The sequence below is a fragment of the Sciurus vulgaris genome (genome assembly GCF_902686455.1).
Source record: "Sciurus vulgaris genome assembly, chromosome: 6".
Classification (NCBI taxonomy): Eukaryota; Metazoa; Chordata; class Mammalia; order Rodentia; family Sciuridae; genus Sciurus; species Sciurus vulgaris.
Genome location: NC_136466.1, coordinates 29,965,110 through 29,990,130, shown reverse-complemented (window position 1 = coordinate 29,990,130; position 25,021 = coordinate 29,965,110). Strand labels below are relative to the sequence as shown.

General features: G+C 35.6%; 2 protein-coding genes across 5 annotated transcripts in view; both read right to left on the bottom strand.

The window, feature by feature from the left end:
* CDC42SE2 (CDC42 small effector 2) overlaps positions 1-9,975 on the bottom strand; it is a 37,029-nt gene extending 27,054 nt beyond the window's left edge. Inside the window, exon 1 of the mRNA XM_079144315.1 lies at positions 9,840-9,975. Coding sequence (XP_079000441.1) covers positions 9,840-9,893 — 54 coding nt within the window. The 5' untranslated portion in view covers positions 9,894-9,975. The remainder of the gene's footprint in view (positions 1-9,839) is intronic.
* A 57-nt stretch (positions 9,976-10,032) lies between these two features.
* LYRM7 (LYR motif containing 7) overlaps positions 10,033-25,021 on the bottom strand; it is a 149,806-nt gene continuing 134,817 nt past the window's right edge. For all 4 annotated transcript variants that reach the window (XR_013764507.1, XR_013764508.1, XR_013764509.1 and 1 more), the window contains one exon: positions 10,033-10,173. The gene's annotated coding sequence lies outside the window, so the exon portion shown is untranslated. The remainder of the gene's footprint in view (positions 10,174-25,021) is intronic.

The window sequence follows — 25,021 nt, the reverse complement described above, 5'->3', positions numbered from 1 at the left end:
CCTGCATCCTCCTGCCTCAGGCTCCCAAATCACAGGGACTACAGGCCTGAGCCTCCACACAGGTTAAAAAGTTTTTTCTTGAGTTTTGTTTCTTTTTCTTCTTTTTTAATCTTATACCAAGGAAAAAAATTTATTGAAGTATAGATTACCAGTTATTTAAAAATATATGGGAAAGACAAACATACAAACATCAGTACCATACAACTGATTTTCTAAATTCAATACTTTTTTTAAAATATTTTTTAGTTGTCAATGTACCTTTTTGATTTTTTAAATTTACATGTGGTGCTGAGAATCGAACCCAGTGCCTCACACATGCTACGCAAGTGCTCTTCTACTAAGCCACAACCCCATCCCTAAACTCAATACTTTTGAAATACAAAACAATGATCGCTACCCTGAAAAATCAGTTTGTTGACAGATATTGATTTTTAAGTTGGTCTACAACTCACTCAATTTTGTTTATATATGGTACTCAGTTTTTCAGTTTCATCCTATATCAGAACTTCGTTATTTTTTTTTTAATGTGATTACTTCTCAAGTAGTATATAGTGTTCTCTAGCAAATAATGTTAGCAACTATAGGCAGCTTCCCTAAGTCACAAGAATTCTGTATAATCACTACTCGAAACAGTTACCATTTGGGGTTACCTACACTAAGAGTCACATGTTTAAAGGCAAAATGTTAACAAGTAAACTATGGGTACTGAAAGCACGACTAAAGAAAGACAATCTTATCTTGTACTATAGACCTGCTAAAACAAAATATGCATTACTTACTTTGGTGATAGGGCTAGAGAAGCAGTTACTGCTAGACCACAGGTAGCTATGCAGCTTTCTATTTTATATTTCCTTTTCTAAGGAATGACAGACTTTACCAATTAAGTTGCTTAACCAAAAAAGCAGACACCTATAAACTGCCCTGTACTTTAACTGCTTGAAATAAATTATTTTCTTAACTGGTTTATTAGCAACCTTGTGTCTGGAAAACCAAGAAAAATCTATTTTGTCTCAACATTAGAGTGCTGACTCGGAAGCTGTCTGTTAGATACTTGGCTATCTTTCAGCATCAATCATGAAGGTGAGCCTTCATGAACTATGTAATGCAATATATACAAACATAATTTCATCTATCAATACATAATACTGAGCCAGCAAAAAAACAACAAAACGCACGCACACGCACACACACACGTAAGATAGAAACTGGCTTGTACAAAAGAAGGCATATATCCTCTTATATAAGAGAAATATATATATGGTTATAAGAATAATCTATAATAAACTTACAGAGATGATTCCAGTTTACATGTTAAGTCTGCCTAAACTGACACTGAATGTCTGGAAATTTTCTTTTCTTCACCCCCATCATTATATTTAAGCTGATCCTAGTTTCTTGCAAGTATCTTACTTTCTTGGATTTATCTAATACACCCTCTCTGTACTGCATTAACTTATAAGCTGGGCCTGCCCAGCCTGTGCCTATAGAGCCCTTCTTCAAAAATAAACCAGATGTATTAAAAAGAGGCATCATTTAGTAGAATTCTGCACTTCAAGATAACATATGAAGAAAGAACCATTGGTCCTCTGATGTAGATACCTCTCATTTCACATTATCACAGAAACAGTGCAGTTTACTAACTACTCCTTCCTTATAGGAAACTCAGTAGCTGTAAAAATTTTGTTCAATTTCAAAACATTTCAATACTTATTAATAATTCCAAAGATCTGAACACTGTGGGATTGTGGCATTTTGGGAATAAGCACACTTGGAAGAGAAAGTGTGTTTCGGGTGAAGTGAGTTGGATCATACTACGTATAGAAACTTGCCAGAAAATACAGAATTATTGGAGAAATTGTGAAAAACTTCCATGAAGATGTAAACTGTACTCTAGTCCAGTTGTTCCCAATGAGTTAGGAGCCTTGCTTTACCTTGGTCAGGAGTTTCACTGCCTGCAAGACTACGCACATCCCCTCAGCTGTTCCTTACACGGGTATTCACTGTGGGCAACTCCAATCTGTTTGCTCTGCCGCCTTGCTCCCAGTGGCCCGCAGGGCACAAGACCAGTTCAGTGGCGACCATAGGGTAAGCTCTGAAAGCCAGTGGGCTGCCTTAAGTTTCTTCTCCTTTTCAAGATAACTGTTTTTGTCATAATAAAGACAATATAACAGGTTTCTAGACTCCTTAGCTACACACTGACATGTTCTGTAAGCATCACAGATTATATGTTTCATAATGGTCTACAACATGGAATGTGCTTATCTGCGCTAAAAATTTTCTGCTAGAATGTGGGAGGAAAATACTTGAACTATTATTTTTACTTTTCATCATTTTAACAAATTAAGGTCTACGGATACAGACCTGTGACCTGTGGCTATTAACTATTTCTACAAGAGCTACCAGAAACAGAGAAAGTAGAAAGTGAATTAATGCTTAACCATACTTGAAACCAAGAAATAAAAGATGTTATAACAATATCTTCACTTAATCTGGTTCAATTTATCTAAGTAGGTCTTTAGAAATATGTGAAAGACTGATCTTTACTATAATATAAATGGAATATTATGAACAAAAGTATAGAAGGGCTGAACTAGGGAATTTTATTTCAAGAAATCTCTAACTTTGTTTATAACCTGAGGCTTAAAATCTAATAAATGTCAGTATTACTGTTCACTCTCACATTAAAATGCAAGACAACACAAAACTAAACTTCAAAGAGATGCTACTAGTCTTTTCCTAATTACAAAAATTTTAAAGTACTTAAAGTGTGGTATAAAGTACCATATGTTGATGAGAATATTTAAAAATGAAACATTCAAATTGCTGCTGGAAATGTAAATGGAAATACCCAATTTTAAACACTCTATTCTTCAAGATAAAGGTGAACATTCTTAGACTTTAGAGCAAGTAATTTCACTTGTAGGTATATATACCCTAGAGATATAACATAATCACCAGGATACCCACACACAAATGCACAAAATAAACTGGTCCTGATGGGGTGAACCTGTAATCCTAGTGACTCTGGAGGCTGAGGCAGGAAGATTTCAAGTTTAAGGCCAAACTTAACAACTTAGTAAGGCCCTGTTTCAAAATAAAAAATAAAAAGGACAAAGGTAGTACAGCTCTATGGTAGAGTACCCCTGGGGTTCAATCTCTAATACCAAAGAGAAAGAAAAGGAAAATTAAATAAACAAATGAACAAAACAGCATTGTTCATAGTTCTATATTGATAACCCAAATTTTCAGAACTATAATGGATAAATCTCTTAGGGTATAGCCATACAATGAACATACAAGGAGAATAAAAATGAAGTTCAATTATCAGCATCAACTAGGTTAATCTTATAATATTCAAGTTAAAAAAACCACACACAAAAAAACTACACCCAATGTTGATGCCACTTAAAGAGAGACAAATTAAACCATATTATCAGGAAGATATATAAACATTAAAATATATATGTTATAAAAAGGAAGTGATTACCATAAAAATCAGAATAGCAGTTCCTCCAGGTGTTGGAGCAAGGATGTAACTGGAAAGGATAGCAGAGGCTCATGGAGCAATGGCAATGTCCTATTTCTTGAGTAATATCTGCTTCATAATATATTTGTGTCCTGAAGACTTATTATACTGTACCTTTACATGTAAAATGAACCCTTTTAAATTAAGCAACTTAGCGAGACCGTCTTAAATAAAAAGGGCTGGGTATATGGCTCAGTGGTTAAGAGCCGCGGGGTTCAATCTCCAGTCCCCACCCCTGCCAAATTCATTCTTCTGGTATCTTAATGCTATTGCAATTATGCTATCTTCTAGAGGTAAGTACTGAAACGTTCATGGGTAAAATGATATAACAATTTGAGTCTGACTTTGAAGTAATACAGGAAAGGGAAAAGTAGATGGTACAAGATAAAGATTACACAAGACTTGAAATTATCAAAGCTAAGAGATGGGTACATGGGGTTCATTATACTATTGCCTATTTTTAAATGTTTAAAAGTTTTCATTAAGTAAAAATTTAAAAAGCCTTGGGCTAGAGATGTAGCTCAGTGGTAGAGTGCTTGCTTAGCATTTGAGGTTCTGGGTTCATTTCCTAGCCCTGAAAATTACCAGTGCAATCCTGAAAACAACTGACAATTCCTCTTTTAAAAAATTAAATTGCACCAGACATGGGGTGCATACCTGTAATCCCAGGCACTTGGGAGGTTAAGGCAGGAGGATAGCAAGTTCAAGGTCAGCCTCAGCAACTCAGCAATTACGTATGGCCCTGTCTCCAAATAAAAAATAAAAAGGGCTGGGGATGTAGCTCACCTGGGTAAAGTGAACCCAGGTTCAATTCCCAGTATAATAATAATAATAATAATAATAAGAAGAAGAAGAAGAAGAAGAAGAAGATGATGATGATGATGATGGTGGTGGTGGTGGTGCAAGGCAGCAACCATCTAATTTAAAATCTACCTTAGTTGTATCTAGCAACTCTGATTACAGCATTTATAGTCAATTAAAAAGTTTTACATTACCAGGGCTCAAAACATTGGACTCCATTATACTGTGTACTGTACTGTACTATGTTAAAATGAAGGAGAAGGAAGAGAAAAAGGATTCTTATGCTACTACCCAGAAAAATGCTTTCTATTTTCTTTCCAGTATTGGGCAGTTCCTTTTTCACACATGGAATGTGCAAGAGCAGGGGGTAATAAAAAATGAGTGGGAGAGCTGGCATGCAGCACTTTACTTCAGTAAATACTTCAGAAAACTTCAGAGATGACAATCAGCTCTCAGAAACAGCAGTCTTGATGCTGTCTACCAGAAGAGCAAACATATGGTTTTATAAAGCTTAAACAGAGATAAAATTATGAGTGCATTCTTTAAATTTGTTTGCTGACACCAAGAGCATGCTATTCTTCCACTATAGTGACCACACAGCCCATTAAGTTCTGTGTACTTTTTCTCAGAAGTCAAAAAGGTGAAGAAATCAGATGTCCATGGAATCTGGAGAAATATTTCACATATATATTTATTAAATAATAACTAACATGTTAAATGTGGTATAAAAAAACTCAAGGTGTAAAGCCTTTCTGTGAAGAAAATGTATTTGATATCTCATAACCCCAAGGCCTTATGCTCCAGCTAAATTCCTAGTGTCTTTGCTTTAGCTATGAGTGAGTATAATATACCTATATCACATTCTTGAATAGAATTCACTTTACTATTCACCTGGGTAACTGGTAAAAAACAAATCAATCTTTAAAACCATAGCAATATGATCTCTGGTTTCTGGTCTAGCATATAAGATACTTGGAAATCATCACTTCTATCCATACAAGGAAAGTGCTGAACAAACTGAAAACCAACAACTCTTCTCAGATGCATCAGTGACATGCTTTCATGCTGTTCCAAAGGGAAGTCTTGAAGAGACAGTGGTGGGTATAGTCACAAACCACCATAACAGAAACTGACACAGGTTCTAGTAATTGGAGCAGGAAAGACAAAACTCCAGTGGATGTACTGCTGGCAACTCAATGTGCACAAGTTTGAGAATTAACAATTCCAGTGGGGTAGGCAGTCTGGCAGGGACCCCTACACATATGTGTGATTCACCAACAAGAACGTCGCCAGATTCCCACAATGGAGGCAGGAGAAAAATCCCCTGGGTTTCAGCAGAGGGGGCAAAAGGCAGCCATGTTGAAATAAGGCACAGCAATCTGATCTTAACAAAGCCTGCCTTCAAGAGCAACTATCTTACCCCAGAGCCTCTGGTAAGTTTTTAGCAGAAACTACCTACCTTGGGGAAAGGGAAATGCCCAACCCTAGTCCCTTCTAGTCTCTTTCGTGTCACCTAAAAGATATGGGGGAAAAAATTGAGAAGCACTCCATCCATGCAGGTCACAGTCCAGGGGTACAGGCTCGCTCAGACTGAGCCCTAATCATAGCACTATGTAATGCTTCTCTCCCTACACCTACCTTACCACCACATCTACAGGACTGCTAAACAACAGGGGATTACAACTTAAACAACTGCACACCCCAGACCTTATTTAAGAAGAGGTCTCAAGAGAAACCTGAAGTCAAAAGAGGCCAAAATAAGAACACTAGGGAAATGTTATCCTGATACCTACAGTTATACCAAACAGTACAAGGGCCTAACCCATAGACAGATAGGTAAAAAACCTCACACTAAAGGATTATTTACCTTGGTTCCTTTTACCTTATGTGTTTCACAAACCTTTTTAAAAACAGTGTTAAAAATATAATCTATGATAATACCATGTATTATAAACTATACACAATAACTGATAGGTATATGCAGTCTTTAAAAATGCCCAAACAGGGTTGGAGATATAGCTCAGTTGGTAGCATGCTTGCCTTGCATGCATAAGGCCCTGGGTTCAAGCCCCAGCACCACCCAAAAAAAAAAAAAAAAAAATATGTATATATATATATATATATATATATATATATATATAAATAAAAATGCCCAAACACATTCATTCATTTCATGATTAAATAAATTAGGACTTTTCCCATTAAAGTCAAGTTAAGCAAGGATATTCAGTTATTGCCAACACTAGCTGACATCATAACGGTCTTAGATAATGAAGTTGATTTCAAACGGAGAAAAGGCTTAAGTATCAGAAAACAACTAAAACATTCACTATCTGGAAATATTTATAAGACAAATTGTATCAACTAAAGCACCACTAAACTCATTTAAGTGCTATAATGTGTCTGGATAAAAACTAGCACCTAAAACTTGGGAGCTTCCTACAAACTAATAGAAAAAATAGGAAAAGTAACAGAAAAACAAAAATTTGGAATAAAAATCCATAGAATAGTTACAACAAATCTAACAAGAAATGTGTGAACTTACATGATGAAATCTTAAAACTTCACCAAAAGAATATGAAAAGATCTAAGCCATGCATCTCAACAGAATCACTAAAAATTCAAAAGATGTCAATTTCTACCTAATTCCTCTCAACTCAATGCAACTGTAAAATAGCAACAGGATTTTAAAATATGCATTATACAGTATCTCATATGAAGAAAAATATGAAAAATAATAAAACATGTAACCACAATCCATCTAAAAAAGAAAAAAAAAAAAAAAAAAGACTTTACCGATACAGTTGAAAAAGAAAAGAATTCCCTATGAAAGCAAAATGTACTAGGAAATTACAACCATTAAAACAGTTATGGGAGGGGCTGGGGCTATAGCTCAGTGGCAGAGTGCTTACCTAAAACAAGTAAGGCACTGGGTTCAATCCTTTGTACCACATAATCAATCAATCAATCAATCTACAACTGCAAAAAATAAAATTTTGTAGAAAAACATAGTATGGGAAGCTGGGTATGGTGCTGCATGCCTGTAGTCCCGACTATTCAGGAGACTGAGGAAGGATTTCTTTGTTCCTTTTTACTTTTTTTAGTTGTAGATGGACACAAGATCTTTATTTTATTTATTTAATTTTATGTGGTGCTGAGGACTGAACCCAGTGTCTGACACATGAAAGGCAAGTGCTCTATCACTGAGCTACACCCCCGGCCCAGAAAGGATTTCTTCAGCCCATAGGTGTGAGACCAACCTGGGCATTATGGTGAGGGGAAAAAAAAAAGCAATATGGATGGCTGGGGCTTAGCTAGCATGTGCAAAAACCTGCGTTCAAACCCTAGTATGCAAAATGGTACCGTAGTGTCATTAATAAATTGTTTTTAGATAGCTGATAAGTCAGACCTCCTCACACCAAATTAAAATCCATCTTCCATTCCATATAGATCAAAGAGTTAAATGTAAAAAACTTAAAAATTATTAAAGTAGAGTAAGAAAACAGGGTAGCAGGTCTTTAAAATATTATAGTAATGGTATTCTTAAGGAAAACTTGTCTATCCTAAAGGACTCCATAATGCTATAAAAACAAGCTGATTGGGGCTGGGGAGACAGCTCAGTCGGTAGAGTGCTTGCCTTGCAAACACAAGGTCCTGGGTTCAATCCCCGGCACCTCAAAAAAACCCAAAAAAACAACAACTAAAAAAAAAAAAAAACCAACAAGCTGATATACTGAGAGAAACCCCTATAACATAGGGTTATTAACCACAGCACATGTTTGAAGTTATAAAAATAAAAAATTCATCTAAAAATTATAAAGACTATCAATAGACAACTTGATGAAAGAAGAAACACACAAATTTACACTAAATACATGAAAAGATTTTTAACCTCTCTACTAACCAGTATGTACAAATTAAAATAACAAGTTACAAATAATGAGCATCAATTGAAAAATTAAATGTGTTACCATATGGTTATGTCAAAATACAACAATGATGGAAATTAATAAAACCTATATAAATAAGTACATATATATTAACTAAGAGATGTCCAGAGAAATAAATACCAATCTCTAGAAGGTGAATCACTGAGAATAGGGAAGCAGACAAAAAAAGATTGTTCTCATTTTTCATTTTTCTCTTTTGTCTACACAGTATACATTTGGTGGTGGGGGGGGGGGGGTGCCGAGGTTGAAACCCAGGGGCACTTTACCATATCCCCAGCCTTTTTATTTTGAAACAGAGTCACACTAAGTTGCTGAGGGCCTCGCTAAGTTGCTGAGGCTGGCCTCGAACTTGCAATCCTCCTGTCTCAGTCTCCCAAGTCCCTGGGATTACAGGTATGCACCACCACGTCCAGCTACACTGTATGAATTTTTATATTAAGAATTGTATTATATGTGCAATTATGTTTTTTAATTTAATCTTCATCTTCCTTTTGTATTGTTACAAAACAGTAGAGTGTGGTAGCACACACTCATCCTAGCCACTCAGGAAGCTGCGACAAGGGGATGACAAGTTTGAGGCCAGCCTGGGCAACTTGGACCCTATCTCAAAAGAATAAATAAAAAAAGGCTGGGAATATAGCTCAGTGGTGGAGTGCTTGATTACTGCATGCAAGGCCTTGGGTTTGATATGTAGCACCCAAAAACAAACAACAAACCAACAACAAATACACGGATTCAGCTAGCCAGTCAGCCAACCAGCTAACATGTGCACCTACATTCTCCAAGGCCGAACACTTGATCCTGAAGACAAAGTGATATGGTCAAGTTCCTAAGGAATTCAGAATGTGGTGGGACTGCACAACAGTTATTCACTATGTAAAAGGTGCTGGGCTGTAGGAATACAGATGAGGTATTATCTAAGATAGGGGAAAGTTGGGAAAGACTTTACAGAGGTAATTTCTGACAACAATTTGGGGATCGTCAGGCAGGGTTTTGCAGAACATGTGCACAACTAAGAAGGCACAAAAGTGGGGCATGTGGGATAAAATCAACCAAGACCACTTAATCACTTAATCATCCCTATGACTACAGGCAAAAAATGTTAAACCTCTTTCAACTAAAAAATACACTATCAACTAAAAAATAAGGATAATGGCATCTTCCTCAGAAAGTTGCTGTGAGAAAAATGAGATGGTATGTTGAGAAGAATGTGAAAGGAATTTGGCCGCCACCATCTTCCACCCACTGATTTCAAAGGCTGACTTGGCTATTTGGCCTCAGGCTATTATCTCCTTTTCCTCTTACTGCTCCTCCAGAAGCTATGTGTAGAAAACAGTTGTGCAGAAGCAGTTGTATACAATGATCTAGCTCTTGATACATTTACTCAAATCATATTCGTATCTCTGTTTTCAAACAGATGTTCAGAGTTCCACTGAACTACTCTTAGCAACACCCCTAGAATTGCCTTGCAATTGCTCTGAGGGTCCCAAGTCTCAATGTGAGGACGTGGTATGTTTAATAAGCAACCCACCCAATTTATATAAACAGGACTTCATACTTACAGGCTGAGGCTGTTCTGCAATACAGCAGTTGAAACACAACCAGAATTCACTCATGCTTACAGTCCAAGGTATAAATAAGCACCAACGGAGGTTCCAAATCTCAATTCGGGAAGCTCCAAAAAGTATGATCCTCAATGTGATGAATATTCAATCAAAACGAAAATTGTATTTCACTGTGTCTTTGTTCTTAGAAGTCAAGTATATTATATACAGTCAGTATAAGAAAAGGTCAGATTATTTCCTTTTCTTTGCTTGGGGTCCTACAGAGACTTGTTTCTGAATCAGCAGGAAGATACAAAACTGCTCTCCTGACCCAGGGTCTATAACAGGTAATCTAGGGAAAAAAAAAGAAAAAGTGAAAGTAAGTTAACTTTATTTACCCTTGGAAGTTCTTATTTCTTAAATCCGTGATAAAATTAAGAGTAAATATTACCCAAAAGAGAAAATACTGAAAATCAAGATTTTTAACAAATGCATAGTCATTCAACAAATTATCTTAACAAACTCTAGAGTGTCAAATGCTATATGGTTACAGAAACCTTGCCTTCATAGCGAATTCTATTTTAAATGTAAAAGTATTATCTTAATTAGTTCAAATCACTAATTAGAACATTATGATTACTGTACATGAGTCTGATTCCAAGGAGAAACACTGATCATCATCATTTTCATGTTTCTTCAGTTCTCAAAGACAACCACCACAGTAAGTGACAGCAATCAACTTTAAGAGAATAATCAAGCAGGTATAGTCCATCAAAAACTTACAATTATCTATCACTTTATCCACTGAAATTAGAATTACACACAGAAGTTGGACAGGGGTTAAGTTAGTTTCCTTCTGTGAACTGAGTCAGTATATTTCCAACCCCACTAATATCACCACCAGAATGAATGTCAGTCAAAACACTGCATGTCCTGTCACAACAAACAGAATCTTTGTCAGGCAATTTTCTATCTGGAACTGGACAAAGTGGACCTACCTTGGATTTACAACTGTCCACTGTTGAATTTAAGGATGACTTTAGTAAGTCCTAATTCACCCTCATGTAGAAGACATGGTGGATGTAGCTAGTGGTTGAGCGCTTGCCTAGTGTACACAAGACCCTGAGTTCAATTCCTAACACCACAAAAAAAAAAAAAAAAAGAAAGAAAGAAAGAGAAACTTCTTAATACTGATAAGCAAAGACAAAGGACTAGAGGAAGCCCAAAGTGGTTCCAGTTATCCCTAAGACCAGTTTCACCTATGCACCTGAGGTTTGGTTTTGTGAGACATCGTCTCTCCCTCTTTAACCTGAAGTTACACTTGAGAGTCCAGCAGACAACTAGATATACAGATCTGAAGGCAAAGAGAAGTTTCAGAATCGGCAGCCGATCTGCTTCAGCAGAATGACTAAAGCAATGACGACAACCTAGGGGAAACAGCAGCGTGAGAAGCAAAGAGGTCTTAAAAGAAAACTGAGAAATAACTACATTAATGTGGCAAGCAGAGAAAAAGAAGTCTATGAAGAGGTTTGGGTATTATCAGAATGAGAGGAAAAAAAGGAAAAGCAGTTAAATGTGGCATCACTGGAGTCTTTTTCAGGAAGAAGTAGGTAACAGGATTAACTGCCATTGTGATAGGAGAACTGTTCCCTGGATGACCCAGCACAAAGGTATTTGGTGGCCCTGGCCACCACAGTGAAGAAACATGGGCAAAAATCGGATTAAATTGGCTTGATATGTAAGTGAAAGCTAATTAATAGAGCTAACAAGTAGAGGCAATGTTTACAAGAAGAATGGATATAAAGTTTAAAAAGGTAGACAGAGTAAAGAAAAGCAGCCATCCTTGAAATGAAAAGATCAAAGATCAAAGAGGTCTTCATCTGATCATACAAAGATGTTAACATTTTTGTCAAAAATGGAGAAGCACAAATCATATATTCATTTTTAAAGAAACCTCATACATTTATAAGGTGTGCCCACTACAAACCATTAAAAATCCTATTATAAATTGGACACTGTGGTGCACGCCTGTAATCCCAGCGGTGCAGGAGGATATCGAGTTCAAGTCGGCCTCAGCAAAAGCAAGGCGCTAAACTCAGTGAGACCCTGTCTCTAAATAAAATACAAAATAGGGCTGGGGGGTGGCTCAGTGGTCTAATGCCCCTGACTTCAATTCCCAGTACCAGCCCCCATTAAAAAGTAATTGTGTGAAATCTCTTTTTAAGGATTCTGTGAAAACAAATACGCCTTTGCTGGAAACTGAAAATTCTTTTTGCTCATTATTATTCTACACAAACAAATATGGAGCTAATCTGATGTTTGCAAATCTGTTTAGTTTATTCCATCAATATCATTTTCTCGTTTGTATATAAATTACCCTAAAAAAACTACCTTTAAATATTAATTTTACATTGGGACATGTTATAACTTTCTTTCCTTGTTGTAACTCAATGATTTTTCTGTTTAAAACTTAAACTTAATGGATTTCTACTTTACAATCCAAAATATTTTATCACTCCCACATTTTCCCAAGTTCAAATTTCCTTCTCATTAAAGCTATTTATTTTGTGAATTTTAAAACGAGCACTTCCCCATTCTCATGTAAGAATGATATTCACAATACTTCCTCTTAATGTATAGTTTAAAGAATGACTGTTTAAAATACAATAATCTGGGTTGGAACTGTGGATCAGAGGTAGAGTGCTCTCACCTAGCACGCGTATGAGGCCCTGGGTACGAGATCCTCAGCAGCACATAAAAATAAAGTAAAGGTACTGTGGCCACTTATAACTAAAAAAAAAAAAAAAAAAAAAAAAAAAATTTAAGTACAATAATCTGTGTGTCTATGTATTTTATTTATTTATTTGTTTTTTATTTTTACAGACTGCATTTTGATTCACTGTACACAAATGAGGTACAACTTTTCGTTTCTATGGTTGTGCATGATGTAGATTCATCTATTGGGTGATAGTATTTTCAAACCGAGGAGATGTTTGCAACTCCATTGATTATTTGTTAATATATGGATCATGTTTCAAACATGACTTGGAATGTGTTATTTTTACATTCTATCTTAAATTCCTCAACAAATTTCCTTTTCAAATTTATTTTTCAAGAGTGTATAAATCTAGACAGGCAAGGTAGTGCACACCTGTATTCCCAGTGACTCTGGAGGTTGAGGTAGGAGGATTCCCAAGTTCAAGGCCAAACTTAGTAACTTAGCAAAACCTTGTCTCAAAATAAAAAAGACTGGGGATATAGCTCAGTGGTAGAGTGCCCCTGTTTAATTATCAGTGCCAAAAAAGAAATTAAAAAAGAAAAAGGAAGCATAATCTAAAATATTTATAGGCACCTACAGGGACTACTGAAATTACACACACACACACACACACACACACACACACAAATCAACATTCCAACTAATAATAATTATAGTAGCAGTTACTTCCATTTCTTGAACTGAGTGGTTTAAAATGTGTCTATTTAAAAAACCTAAACAAAAAAACTCTAGATAGCAAAAGGAGTATCACTCTTTAATAACATCAACATCTAAACTTGGCTTTAAACATAGCTCAGCACATTCCACACGGAAATAAAGGGTCAGACTGTCTACAGTACTGAGATATTTCACTGACTCAAGAGACTCAAGACAAGTTTTTACAAAAGGAAGGAACTTTAAACATAGCGAAGTTAGAAGTAAATTATAAAGCTTGAAGTAAATTAGTCAACGCCACTTGGCCAGTGACAAGCAGAGCTTCTTAAAAGCTCAGTCTTTTGATTTACAAATGCGATCAACATGAGAATAATGTACATAACAAGAGTGAGTATTCTCTGGTCAAAATATTAACCAACATCAGCTGCCCCTCCTCATTTTCCCCACCTACAAGTCAAAAACTACTAAACTACTAGTCTACTAGTGTATGAAATAGTCTTGCTGCTGAAAATTTAAAGAAATTACATTTTAGCTACAATTTAATGTAAGCACTTTTAAAGTCCATTTTCAAAGAAAAAAATAATAACGTGTTGATCCGAAAAACTGGACAATGGGACGTATCTTTCACCAGGTAATTTCCTAAATTATGGGGTTTTAAAAATTCTGAAATATTTTAACTCAATTCAGGAAGTGAGCATGCTTAGTTTGCATGAACCTGACTGAAAAGTTCAGTATTCAGAGTTTGGAATGAAAGATCTGTGGCATGTGTTCAGCTGTGTTTAAAGTCAAGTGTAGATGATAATGTTATTGTAGAACGATACTCCTTTTGCTATCCAAAAAATTTTAAAAGTATACGGTACTTTGGTAATTTTTAGAAAGAATGTTTGCAAGTGACAAGCTCTAGCAGTTTTCTCAGTTACAAAATAGAATGCTACGCTGACAATTTCACAGGTCTGAAATGAGGGCTTCATTACATGATACATATAAAGGTACTGTATATGTTATAAAGAGCTATTGATATGTCATATTTGTTATTAGAATTAAAATAGCAATTAGAAGAACAATGTAACAAAAAATTATAATTTGATGGAAAATCTTTTGTTTGTTTTTTTGAGGCTGGTCTTGAATTTCTGGGTTCAAGTGATCCTCTGTCCCCAGTCTCCTGAATAGCTGGGACTAAAGGCACATGCTACTGTGACTGGCTTAATGAAAAGTTTTAAGAAATAGCCTAAAAATCTAACAAGAAGAAAAATAAAATTTTAAAAAGTGAATTATGGTATATTCATACAAATGAAAATGAAGGACAGCTTTATGCAATATAGATGATGCTCACATGTTCTCAAGAGAAAGATGACACAAAACAATATACATGTAATGAACACATCTCCATGAATTTCAAAAACAGGTTGAACTGAAGTATTTTGTTTGGAGATGGAGACAGGTTTAAAAGTAAAGCAGAGCTGGGCACAGTGGCACACACCTGTGATCCCAGTGGCTGGAGGCAGAGCAGGGCTGAGGCAGGAGAATTGCGAGTTCAAAACCAGCCTCAGCAGAGGCCCTGACTCTAAATAAAATATGTTTTAAAAGGGTTGGGGATGTGGCTCAGTGGTTAAGCACCCCTGAGTTCAATCCTCAAAATGAACAAAAAAATAAAGTAGAATTATTATAATAGAAGTCAGGAGAGGGCTTAGGCAGGGATTCCAAACAGGAAGAGATACATGTAAGAGCTCCTGGAATGCAACAATGTCTTGTTTTTGTTTTCCTTTTTGTTTCTTGCAGTGCTGGGTATGCCAGGCAAGCAAGTGTCTATCACTCAGCCACACCTCACTCTTCCACCTCTTGATTTGGGTGGCAGCTATAAGGGTATTTATTTGTTTTATAATTTATGAATTAAACAGTATATTTAGGTATTGTATAATCTTCTATATATTTATTTTTAAATGATCAAAATTTCAAATAAGATGTAAGAAATAAATACAATTCATAGTTGATTATAATGAATTGGTAAAGATCACGGAATCAAGTAAAAAATAACATTCTACAGATTTTGAAGGACAGAGTAAAATTATTATGGGGGGTAAAGTTCTATCAAATGTGAAAGACATTTCTGCAAGAAAAACAAAAATCATTTATCAATAACCATGAATTACCAACAAAGATATTCATAGCTGCACTAGCACCAACTGTTTCAAATTTTGAAATGGTTCTTTGAAATTGATTTGTAGGCCTGGCATCATGGTACATGCCTATAATCCCAGTGACCTGGAGGCTAAGGCAAGAAGAGGATCACAAGTTTAAGGCCATCCTCAACAACTTTGTGAGGCCTTAAGCGATTTAGTGAGACACTGCCTCAAAATAAAACATAAAAAGAGCTGGGGATGTGGCCAATAGTAAAGAGCCCCTGTGTTCAATCCTCAGTACCCCCCACCCCAAAAAAAAGAAGAAAGAAAAGAAATTGGTGTTACAAGATCCTTCTGAAACAAATTTGTTTTTAGATCATCTTTCCAAATGATGTACTTACCACAGATCTACTTTTCTGTGGTTAATCAAAGTTCAACAAACCATTGTTCCCTGAACTCAGTTATAAAAGGCACAGAAATGCATGTAATTATGGAAAAATGAAAGATAATTGTTTTTTCTTGTATTTGAAATGACTGATTTGTCTTTTCCATAGGTTAGATTCATTTAAGTGCGATCACATAAAACCTACCCCGCCACCACCACCATTAGGGCTCCATTCTTTTTTACTGCTGGGTAAACTTCCATTATACAGATAGTGTACACTTTATACATCCATTCATTTGTTGGTGGGTATTAAATTTTTCCAGCTTTCTGGCTATTTAAATTATAGCTACTATGAACATATGTGTACTGTTTGTATACACATGTTTTCATTTCTTCTGGGAAAAATACCTAGGAATGGAAATAATAGGTCATATTGTAGGTACAGTATAAGTTTTACTTTTTTAAGTCCACCAATTTTCTAAATCAGTTTTCATACTTTGCTTTCCTGCCAGCAAAGTATGAGACCTCCAGATGCTTCATATTCTACTAAGACTTTGTATTGTTAGACTTTTTAACATTAGTCATTCTGGTGGGAATAAAGCAGTATTTTGTTGTGGTTTTAATTTGCACTTTCCTAATAACTAATGGTATTTTTTCATTTGTTTGTTGGACACTGTTGTAACTTCTTTAGTTATGTGTGTTCAGATATTTTACCCATTTTCTAATTGAGCTGTCTTGAGTTGCACTCTATATATTCTAGAACAAGTTCTTTGTCCAATGAATTTATTATTTATTATTTTTTCCTGGTCTCTTTCCTAATAACAGCTCTTGACGTGTTTAAGTTAATTTTAATACAGTCTAATGTATCAATTCTATCTTTTCTGATCTGTGCTTTTTGTATTCTCAGAAATTTCTGCATAGTCCCCAAATCACAAAGACTTCTTGTACCTTCTTCTAGAATTATTAGGTTTAATCCTACATCTATAATCTATTTTTTAAGTTGTTCATGGACCTTTATTTATTATTATTTAAATGTGATGCTGAGAATCAAACCAGTATCTCACACGTTAGGCAAGCACTCTACCACTGAGTCACAACCTCAGTCATATAATCTATTTTTTTTAATATTTCTATTAGTTGTTAATGAACCTTTATTTATTTGTATGCAGTGCTGAGAATCAAATCTAGTGCCTCACACATGCTAGGCAAGTGCTCTACCTCTGAGCCACAATCCCAGCCCTATGATCTATTTTTAATTTTAAAAAATTATTGTTGGTAAAGGCTAATGATTATTATTTTGATATGAATATCCAGCTGTTCTGGCTTATTTACTGAAAAATATCCTTTTCCTATTGGATTGATTTTGCACCTTTATTGAAAATCAAATGACTGCAAATTTGGATCTATTTCTAGGCTATTGTATTATAGGGTCTATTTGTTCATCCTACACCAGTACCATTACAGTAAGACTTAAAGTCAGGTACTAATAAGTCTCCCAATTTTATTCTTATTAATCAAGATTGCTTTGTATTTTCTAGTTCTTTTGCAGCTAGCTCTCTCTCTCTATATATATATATATTACTATACCAGTCAATTTCTATAAAAAACCTCTTTGGGACTGAGTGGAACTGCATTTATTCCATTATTTTGAGAAGAATTATATTTTTAACTATTGAATGTTCTAATTCAAGAAGGTGACATATGCAAAGTTTTATAGTTTTCAACACACAGGTTTTGCAGACTTTTACGCTGCATCAATATTTGTTTTTACCTTTGTCTTTAGCTCTAATGTAAGAGCCTTAATATCTTATGTAGTCAAATCTCAATTTTTATCACAGCTTAAAGGGCTTTACTTTAAGAAGGCTGTGCTCATCCCAGCCTATATGCCTATTATCCCATTATAGTCTTGGTTTGGTTTACATCTATTAGTACATTAGTATTTTAGGGCGGGGCTGGGAATAGCTCAGGGGTACAGCATCTACCTGCCTAGCACATGCAAAGCATTAGGATTAATCCCCTACAACCTCAAAACATACATAATACATAATATTGTAGAAGCTATAATGAGGTAACATTTCACAATCTACTTAGGCTTTTACTTTTTGACATCTTCCTTTTCCCACTCAGAACTAAAGTATTTAATACCAAACATAAACCTATTATTACAGTAGGGAACATAAGAGAATATAGCTCTAACCTGAAAGAGTAATTTGAAAAAAAAAAAAAAAAAAACTGCTATAATTTGGACATTTAATGCCCCACAAAGCCTAGGTGTTAAAGGTTTGGTCCCCAGGAGAGTGATAATGGGAGGTGGGGCTTAGTGGGAGGTCATTAGGTCATTGGGGGTACCTCCCCGAAGGATATTTAGGAAACCCTGACCCTTCCTCTTTCTCTCTTTTGCTTCTGACCATAAGGAAAGTGATCCTGTGCTGCCTCACCACAGGTTCAAAGCAGTGGGGTCAAATGATCATGAACTGATCTCTAAAACTGTAAGCCAAAATAAACCTTTTCTTTTTCTTTAAAAAATATTTTTAGTTATAGATGGACACAATACCTTTATTTTTTTATTTATTTACATGTGGCGCCAAGGATCAAACCCAGTGCCTTACACATGTGAGGCAAGCACTCTACCACTGAGCTACAACCCCAGTCCACTAAACCTTTTCTTTTTATAAGCTGATTATCTCAGGTACTTTGCTTTAGTACTGGAAAGCCAACTAACAGAGAGGAAAGTTAATTTTCATGAAAACTGCTTGCACATCCTCTACTACTCACACTTTGTGGAATAAGTCATCTTTCCCTTTCTTTCTCACGTGTCTGTGTGTGTGTGCGTGCGTGTGTGTGTGTGTGTGTGTGTGTGTGTGTGTGTGTGTTTCTGGGGACTGAACCTGGAACTACATCCCCAGACTTTTTTATTTTTTATTTTCAGAAGGGTCTAAGTTGCCCAGGCTGATCTTGAACTTGCAATCCCCCTGCCTCGGCATCCCAAGCAGCTGGACCACAGAATAGCCACACAACTGGCTACTCCCCGTCTCTTTAACAATATTTCCCTCTTCCTTTTCATTTACTCTTCCTTCTCTTTTCCATTTTCTCTCTATCCCTTTTCCATCTGTTTATGTACTCTCCCTATGCCCCTGCTTAGCTACCTAGAGTTAGAAATACAGATTATGTGATACAGATGGTCTCAGTTTATTGACTGATGAATTGAAATCTATTACTTTTCTAAACTTCTCTCCCAGGTCTATACATTTATAGCCACCTGCTACTGAACATCACTTGGAGCCTCACAGTCACCACAAAAATATATGTGCAAAACTGAATTCATTGTCTTTTTCCTCCATCTAATTTTATGTTACCTTTCTTGATGAGTAGCACCATCACACACTATGTACCAAGCAATCCATATTCAAATTCTATCCTACTCCTTCCAATTCTCTGAATAAAACCACTCATTAAAATGCCTTCTTACATTTTAACAAAACTTTACATTATTCAAAAGAATACAGTAAAGCACATAATTTTGTAATCAATTAATTTTAAAAAGTCTATTGAAAAGGCAAATCTCAGCTGGGTACAGAATGGTAGCACATGCCTGTAATATCATCTACTTGAGAGGGTGAGGCAGGAGGATCTCAAGTTTCAGGACAATCTGGGCAACTTGGGAAAGTCCTGTCTGGATAGGAATGAATGAATGAATGAATGAATGAATGAATGAATGAATGAGTGAGTGAGTGAAGGGAGGAAGGGAGGAAGGGAGGAAGGAAGGGAGGGAGGGAGGGAGGGAGGGAGAGAGGGAGAGAAAAGAAAAGAAAATGAACGAACTGGCATAGTATGGTTCAGTGGTAGAGTACCTCTGGGTTCAATCTCTAGTATGCTGCTAAATAAACAGAAGGAGATCTCTGACCTGTCTACCCACATTTGTTAGTGGGAACCATTTTTAGCTTACCAAGTTCTTTATTTTTATGATTATAAGATACCTGTTGCTATTTTACAAAGTATCATTTTAGACTTTAGACCTCCTATCTTCCTGTTAAAATAGATTAGAATGTCTCTTTTATAACATGACCACCTATCCTCAATACCTTTTGACCATCACTGCTAGATAATTATAATTTTTGGTTGATGCAATATTCAAAGTTTTTATTACTATAATTCCACTGCTGAGCTGGACTGTTTCCTTGTAATTATTTTATTATGGATTCACCCTGATTGAGGTTTTGTTTTTCCTGGGTAAATCCAGTGCTCTTTGAAGATGCATCCCTAAAGACAATTTGCTTTTGCTACTGCTTAGATATCCACAAGCACAGTTCACAAGTTCATTTTTTTTTTTTTTAACAACAAGTAACTATTAGATAAATACATGGTTAGAATTCAAGTATAAATTTTAAATTAATCCTCTGGCTTAGAATTCTTGAACTACATGGATAGTATACATTCATTCATACTGAACACCAGTGTGTAGGTGAAAGCTTAACTTAAGATGCAGAAATCAGAAGGCCTAAGTCTCAATTCTGAATTCCTCCACTCCCTAGGTGTATGACCTTAGGCAAGTTACTTAACCTTTGTAGGTCCCATTTTGCTATTCTATAAAATGGAATTTATAAGCAAGGCACAGTGGTACATACTTGTAACCCCAGTTACTGGGGAGGCAGAGGAAGGAGGATAACAAGTTCAAGACCAGCTTCAGAAACTTAGTGAAACCTTCAGTAACTTAGTGAGACCCTGTTGCAAAATAAAAATAAAAAGGTCTGGGAATGTACCTCTATGGTAATATAACCTTGGGATCAACCCCAGCACCTAAAGGAATCTATACCTCAAAGGTTTATGTGAGGATTAAATGAATAAATATAAATTTAATTGCTTAGAATAGCACCAAATCTGCATATGTGCGCGAGTGTGCGCGCGCGCACACGCGCACACACACACACACACACACACACACACACACACAAATGTATAATAACCACTAATTTGTAATTACTGTTGCTACTTTTACAATCACTATTATTATATTCTTTTTTTCTTCTTCACCCAGAGACCTGAACAGAAATAAGCATCTGTGATGTTCACCTTAGCAGGTGTATGAAGATTATTTTCTGGTTAAGTTTGTTTCTCTTAGATGGAGCAGCACACATAAAAAACACAGGAGTCTGTTTATTAAAATTTATAGTTAAAAGGGAAAGTGAGGCATGATTAGTACCAATATGCAGTTAAAAAATACTTAAGCCAATTAAATTTTTCCTTTTGATGGCAAGGGCATAGTTTCCTCAAAAGCAATTTAAATGTATATATAATTTTTATGTCTACAGCATACACTAAGATTAACAGCACAGAAAGTTTTTAGTAGATGAAGAGTTCTAACTTGGTTGCTCTATCAGTTATTAATTACAAATGAAATATATTCATATAATAAATTGATTTTAATCAGGTTTTCTCCTTTTAGTATGGAAGGTCTTGAATATCAGAGGATCAAGTTTTAGAAGGGAATGCCTATGCATTATCTAGTTACTCCTGAAACACCTGCCAAGTGTTTTGTGTAAGAAAGGATGAGAGGAGGTAATTAAAAAGGCTTAGTGAATGAGAAGTATGTGCAATTCACATTTTTTGGACAGGCAAGGAATTCCATATCACTCCCCTGGAGATGTGAAAGCCAGCTAAGCACAAACTGAATTCACTTATCTGGAGGTGGAACAAGGCAAGGTGGAGACCAGGCTGTAATACTGTTTCAGACTCATCCCCAGAGAGGAAAAAGATCACTGTAATTTACATTTGACTCCTACTTGCTTTGTGCCAAATCAAATGCCTTAAGGCTTGTTAACTTGATATTTTCTCCCAAATAAATGAGGCAGTTTCAGCTGCCACTATTTTGGGGCTGGGAAAAACCTTTATACAAGATTAATTTGCTATGACATCTCAAATGTCATTTTCTTTAAAGAGTGCTCTTAGATGTTCGGCACTTCTTCACCTTGACACTGTCCCCCATCCCTGCTTCCCGCCCCCCTTTTTTGAGATGAGCTCTGGGTATGTTGCTCAGGGTGGCACCATAGTGCAGAGCTTGTACATTTCATATACAAAAGTTTATATCAAATTATAGTATCAATGTTTAACCTTGTTATTAGCACAGATAACTGATAATCTCATGAGAGATGTTATTAGGATACCAAGATTTCTCCCAAGTATCAGTGTCTACCACCTAAGTTGCCCTGTAAGTTTAAAGTTGTTCAGTTTTCTTGCTAAAGATTGACATCCAGAGAAAGACAGAAGTGAAGAGTACAAAAGTGTTCCAGACAGAAGTGATGAGTACAAAAAAAAAAGAAAGCTGTAGTCAAACCCTATATAAAGTTAAAAGGAAAAATGAGAAGGGGGAAGGATCTTTCTGAAAGATTTCAACAAATGTATTTATTAGTTTAATACAAATAAAAACAATCAAAATAAATCGAATGTGTTATAAATAAAAACAATGGGGACCCGTATAATAATGTGTCACTGGAATATCTGAGTACCAGAAGATGAATTTTACATTTTAAGTTTTGGACAAAAATAGAGCTCTTCTCATCCTTATCAAAAATATTTTTTTAAAAAATTAAATCATCCAAAATTGCTTCCACTGATTTAAAAAAAAAAAATTCTAGGAAATAAAATGAAATACTTTTGAAATTTTTAAAGAGGAAATGAAAAGAAACAAAATTATATCAATGCTATCAATTACAAATAAGTAGATGCTATAATGACCTGTGTTCTTTTGGGGTACACAGAAGCAGTATGTTGCAATTAGATGGAATGAGTTTGTATTTTTCCAAAAGAAAAATCATTAAACTCTTTATGTAAATCATATTATAGGCACTTGGAACTCGTGAATTTTCCTAAAACTTAACATCTATACATGCTAAAATAACACAAAACTTCAAGATGACAAAGGGAAAAACTTGTTATCTTCATCTTTTTAAGATTTTCCTGGTGTTTGCAACCCCTCTTTAAGGTCAGCACCACCTCTAATATATCCCCCATACCCCACAGCTCTAGCCAACATACATATTTAGAATTCTTTTTCTGTATATCTTTTCTTGAATTAAACCAAATAATCAATATCCTCCTCTCATACCACCTAACCAGAAGTGAACTTCAGCACCTATTTTGAATGTAGGATTTCAATAAACGTGTTGTAGATACCAGTAGCAATTTATAATTAACAAATCAGAGAACAGTGGCAGAGAAACATTATTTCCTAATGCCAATTGTATTGTACAGAAGTTCAAGAAGGAAATATGAAAACGGAAGTAAACTTGCAGTGTACAATAAATGTTTCTTCCTCGTCAATATTTGTTTTGTTGACAGCAATCACGTATTTGCTGGACAATATGAAGCACTACTATATACTGGGCACTGGGAATATTAAAACATTAGAGGATGATTTAATAGCAATGGACAATTTTAAAAAACTAATGCAATAGGTCTTCATCTTTGTATTCAAAAGAAAGCTTATAATAATGAAAAGCATTGATAATGACATTATAATGATGAAGACTATTTCAGAAACAGAAAATACTAATCCATCATTAAAGAACATGGATTATTTTGGTCTACAAACTTGATTCATATTGGGTCAATATTCTTGGATTCTCTGTTCTCTTTTTGAATGATTGTATTTTAAAAAAATCAATGATGATAGAAAACTTCTCTAGATTAAAATAAAACTCCAACTGTATTTTAAGTCTGACATGGAAAACAACTTTTTTCTCTCTGTTTTTTTTTTTTTTTTTTGGTACTGGTACTAGTGATTGAACCCAGGGGCACTTAACCACTGCCTCACATCCCCAGCCTTTTTTATTTTGAGATAGGGTCTCATTAAATTGCATAGGGCCTTGCTTAGCTCAAACTTGCAATCCTCCTGTCTTAGCCTCCAGAGCCACTGGGATTATAGGCATGTGCCACCATGCCCAGCTGAAAACACTGACATTTGAATGCTAATTATAAATTATACTATATACTCTGACAAATATCTCATTTTATTCTTTACAATCCTAAGAGGCAAGTATTCTTACTTTGGAAATGAAAAATCAAAGCTCAGATGCATTAAGTAATCTTGAAGACAGACCATTCTCTAAATCTTTTGTTAGGGATAGTTCAGTGCTACCTTAAATTATACTTATTTATGACACTGATTCTTATAAGCTCCACCAAGGCAGAATCTGAATTACTGTTTTATCTCATTTAGCCCAGTAACTGGTCCCAATATAAATACTTAATGAGTCAACCTCAACATAAAATATATATCATACTATATAATATCTATGAAATTTGGGGGGGGGATCTGTATTTAAAACTACCACTTACTTTTCTAAGTGTCAATAAGTGTACCAACTTAGCAGGATGCGTCAGGGCAGGGTTTCTCAACCTCAGTGATATGGTATTTTGGCATATATAATTCTCTGTTGCAGGGGGTCGGCCTGTGCCTTGTACTATTTTGCAACATCTTAGGTCTTTATCCACTAGACACCGTAGCACCCTCCCCACTAGTTGCAAAAATCCAAAATGTCTCCAGATACTGCCGAATGTCCTTGGGGAGTGGTTCCCCTAGAAGAAAATCACTGATATAGGGAAAATTATTATAAAAATGAATGAACCAAAAAAGAGTTATATACCTTTCTAATCTAAAGACTCTCCCTTAGATAGGAGGGAACTAGAAAAGATTCCCTGAGCCAAGCCTCTAATGACATTCTCCTAAAAGCAATAATTAGAAACACAAAATTCCAATAATCTTATGTGGTATACTAAGAAGGTCATGAATTCTTGCCAGATACGGTGGTGCATGCCTATAATCCCAGCAACTCAGGGGGGTAAGGCAGGAGGATCTCCAAGTTTGAGGCCAGTCTCAGAAAATTAGTGAGACCCTGTCTCAAAATAAAAGAAGGTTGGGAATATAGATCAGTGGCCCTACATTTAACCTCAAGTATCACACACACACCCCCCAAAAGATTACAAATTCTTAGTCTTTCAAATGAGAGAGAAAGTCAAAACCTTCTATTGAATTCTGCAAACCTTATTGACTTGTTTAATTACAGAGTGAGGATTAAGTCATGTCTTAGAACTCATGAGGTCATAAAAAAGCCTTGCAACTTCAGCTCAGAAATCCAACTACCCCAGATGCCTGCTGGACAAACCATCATTTAAACATATGACTACTATGCACTCATTATATTCAGCATTCCTAGCCAAGGCACCAGTCATGGGAATGAAGCAGCCTAGAATCTTTCAGTCCAGT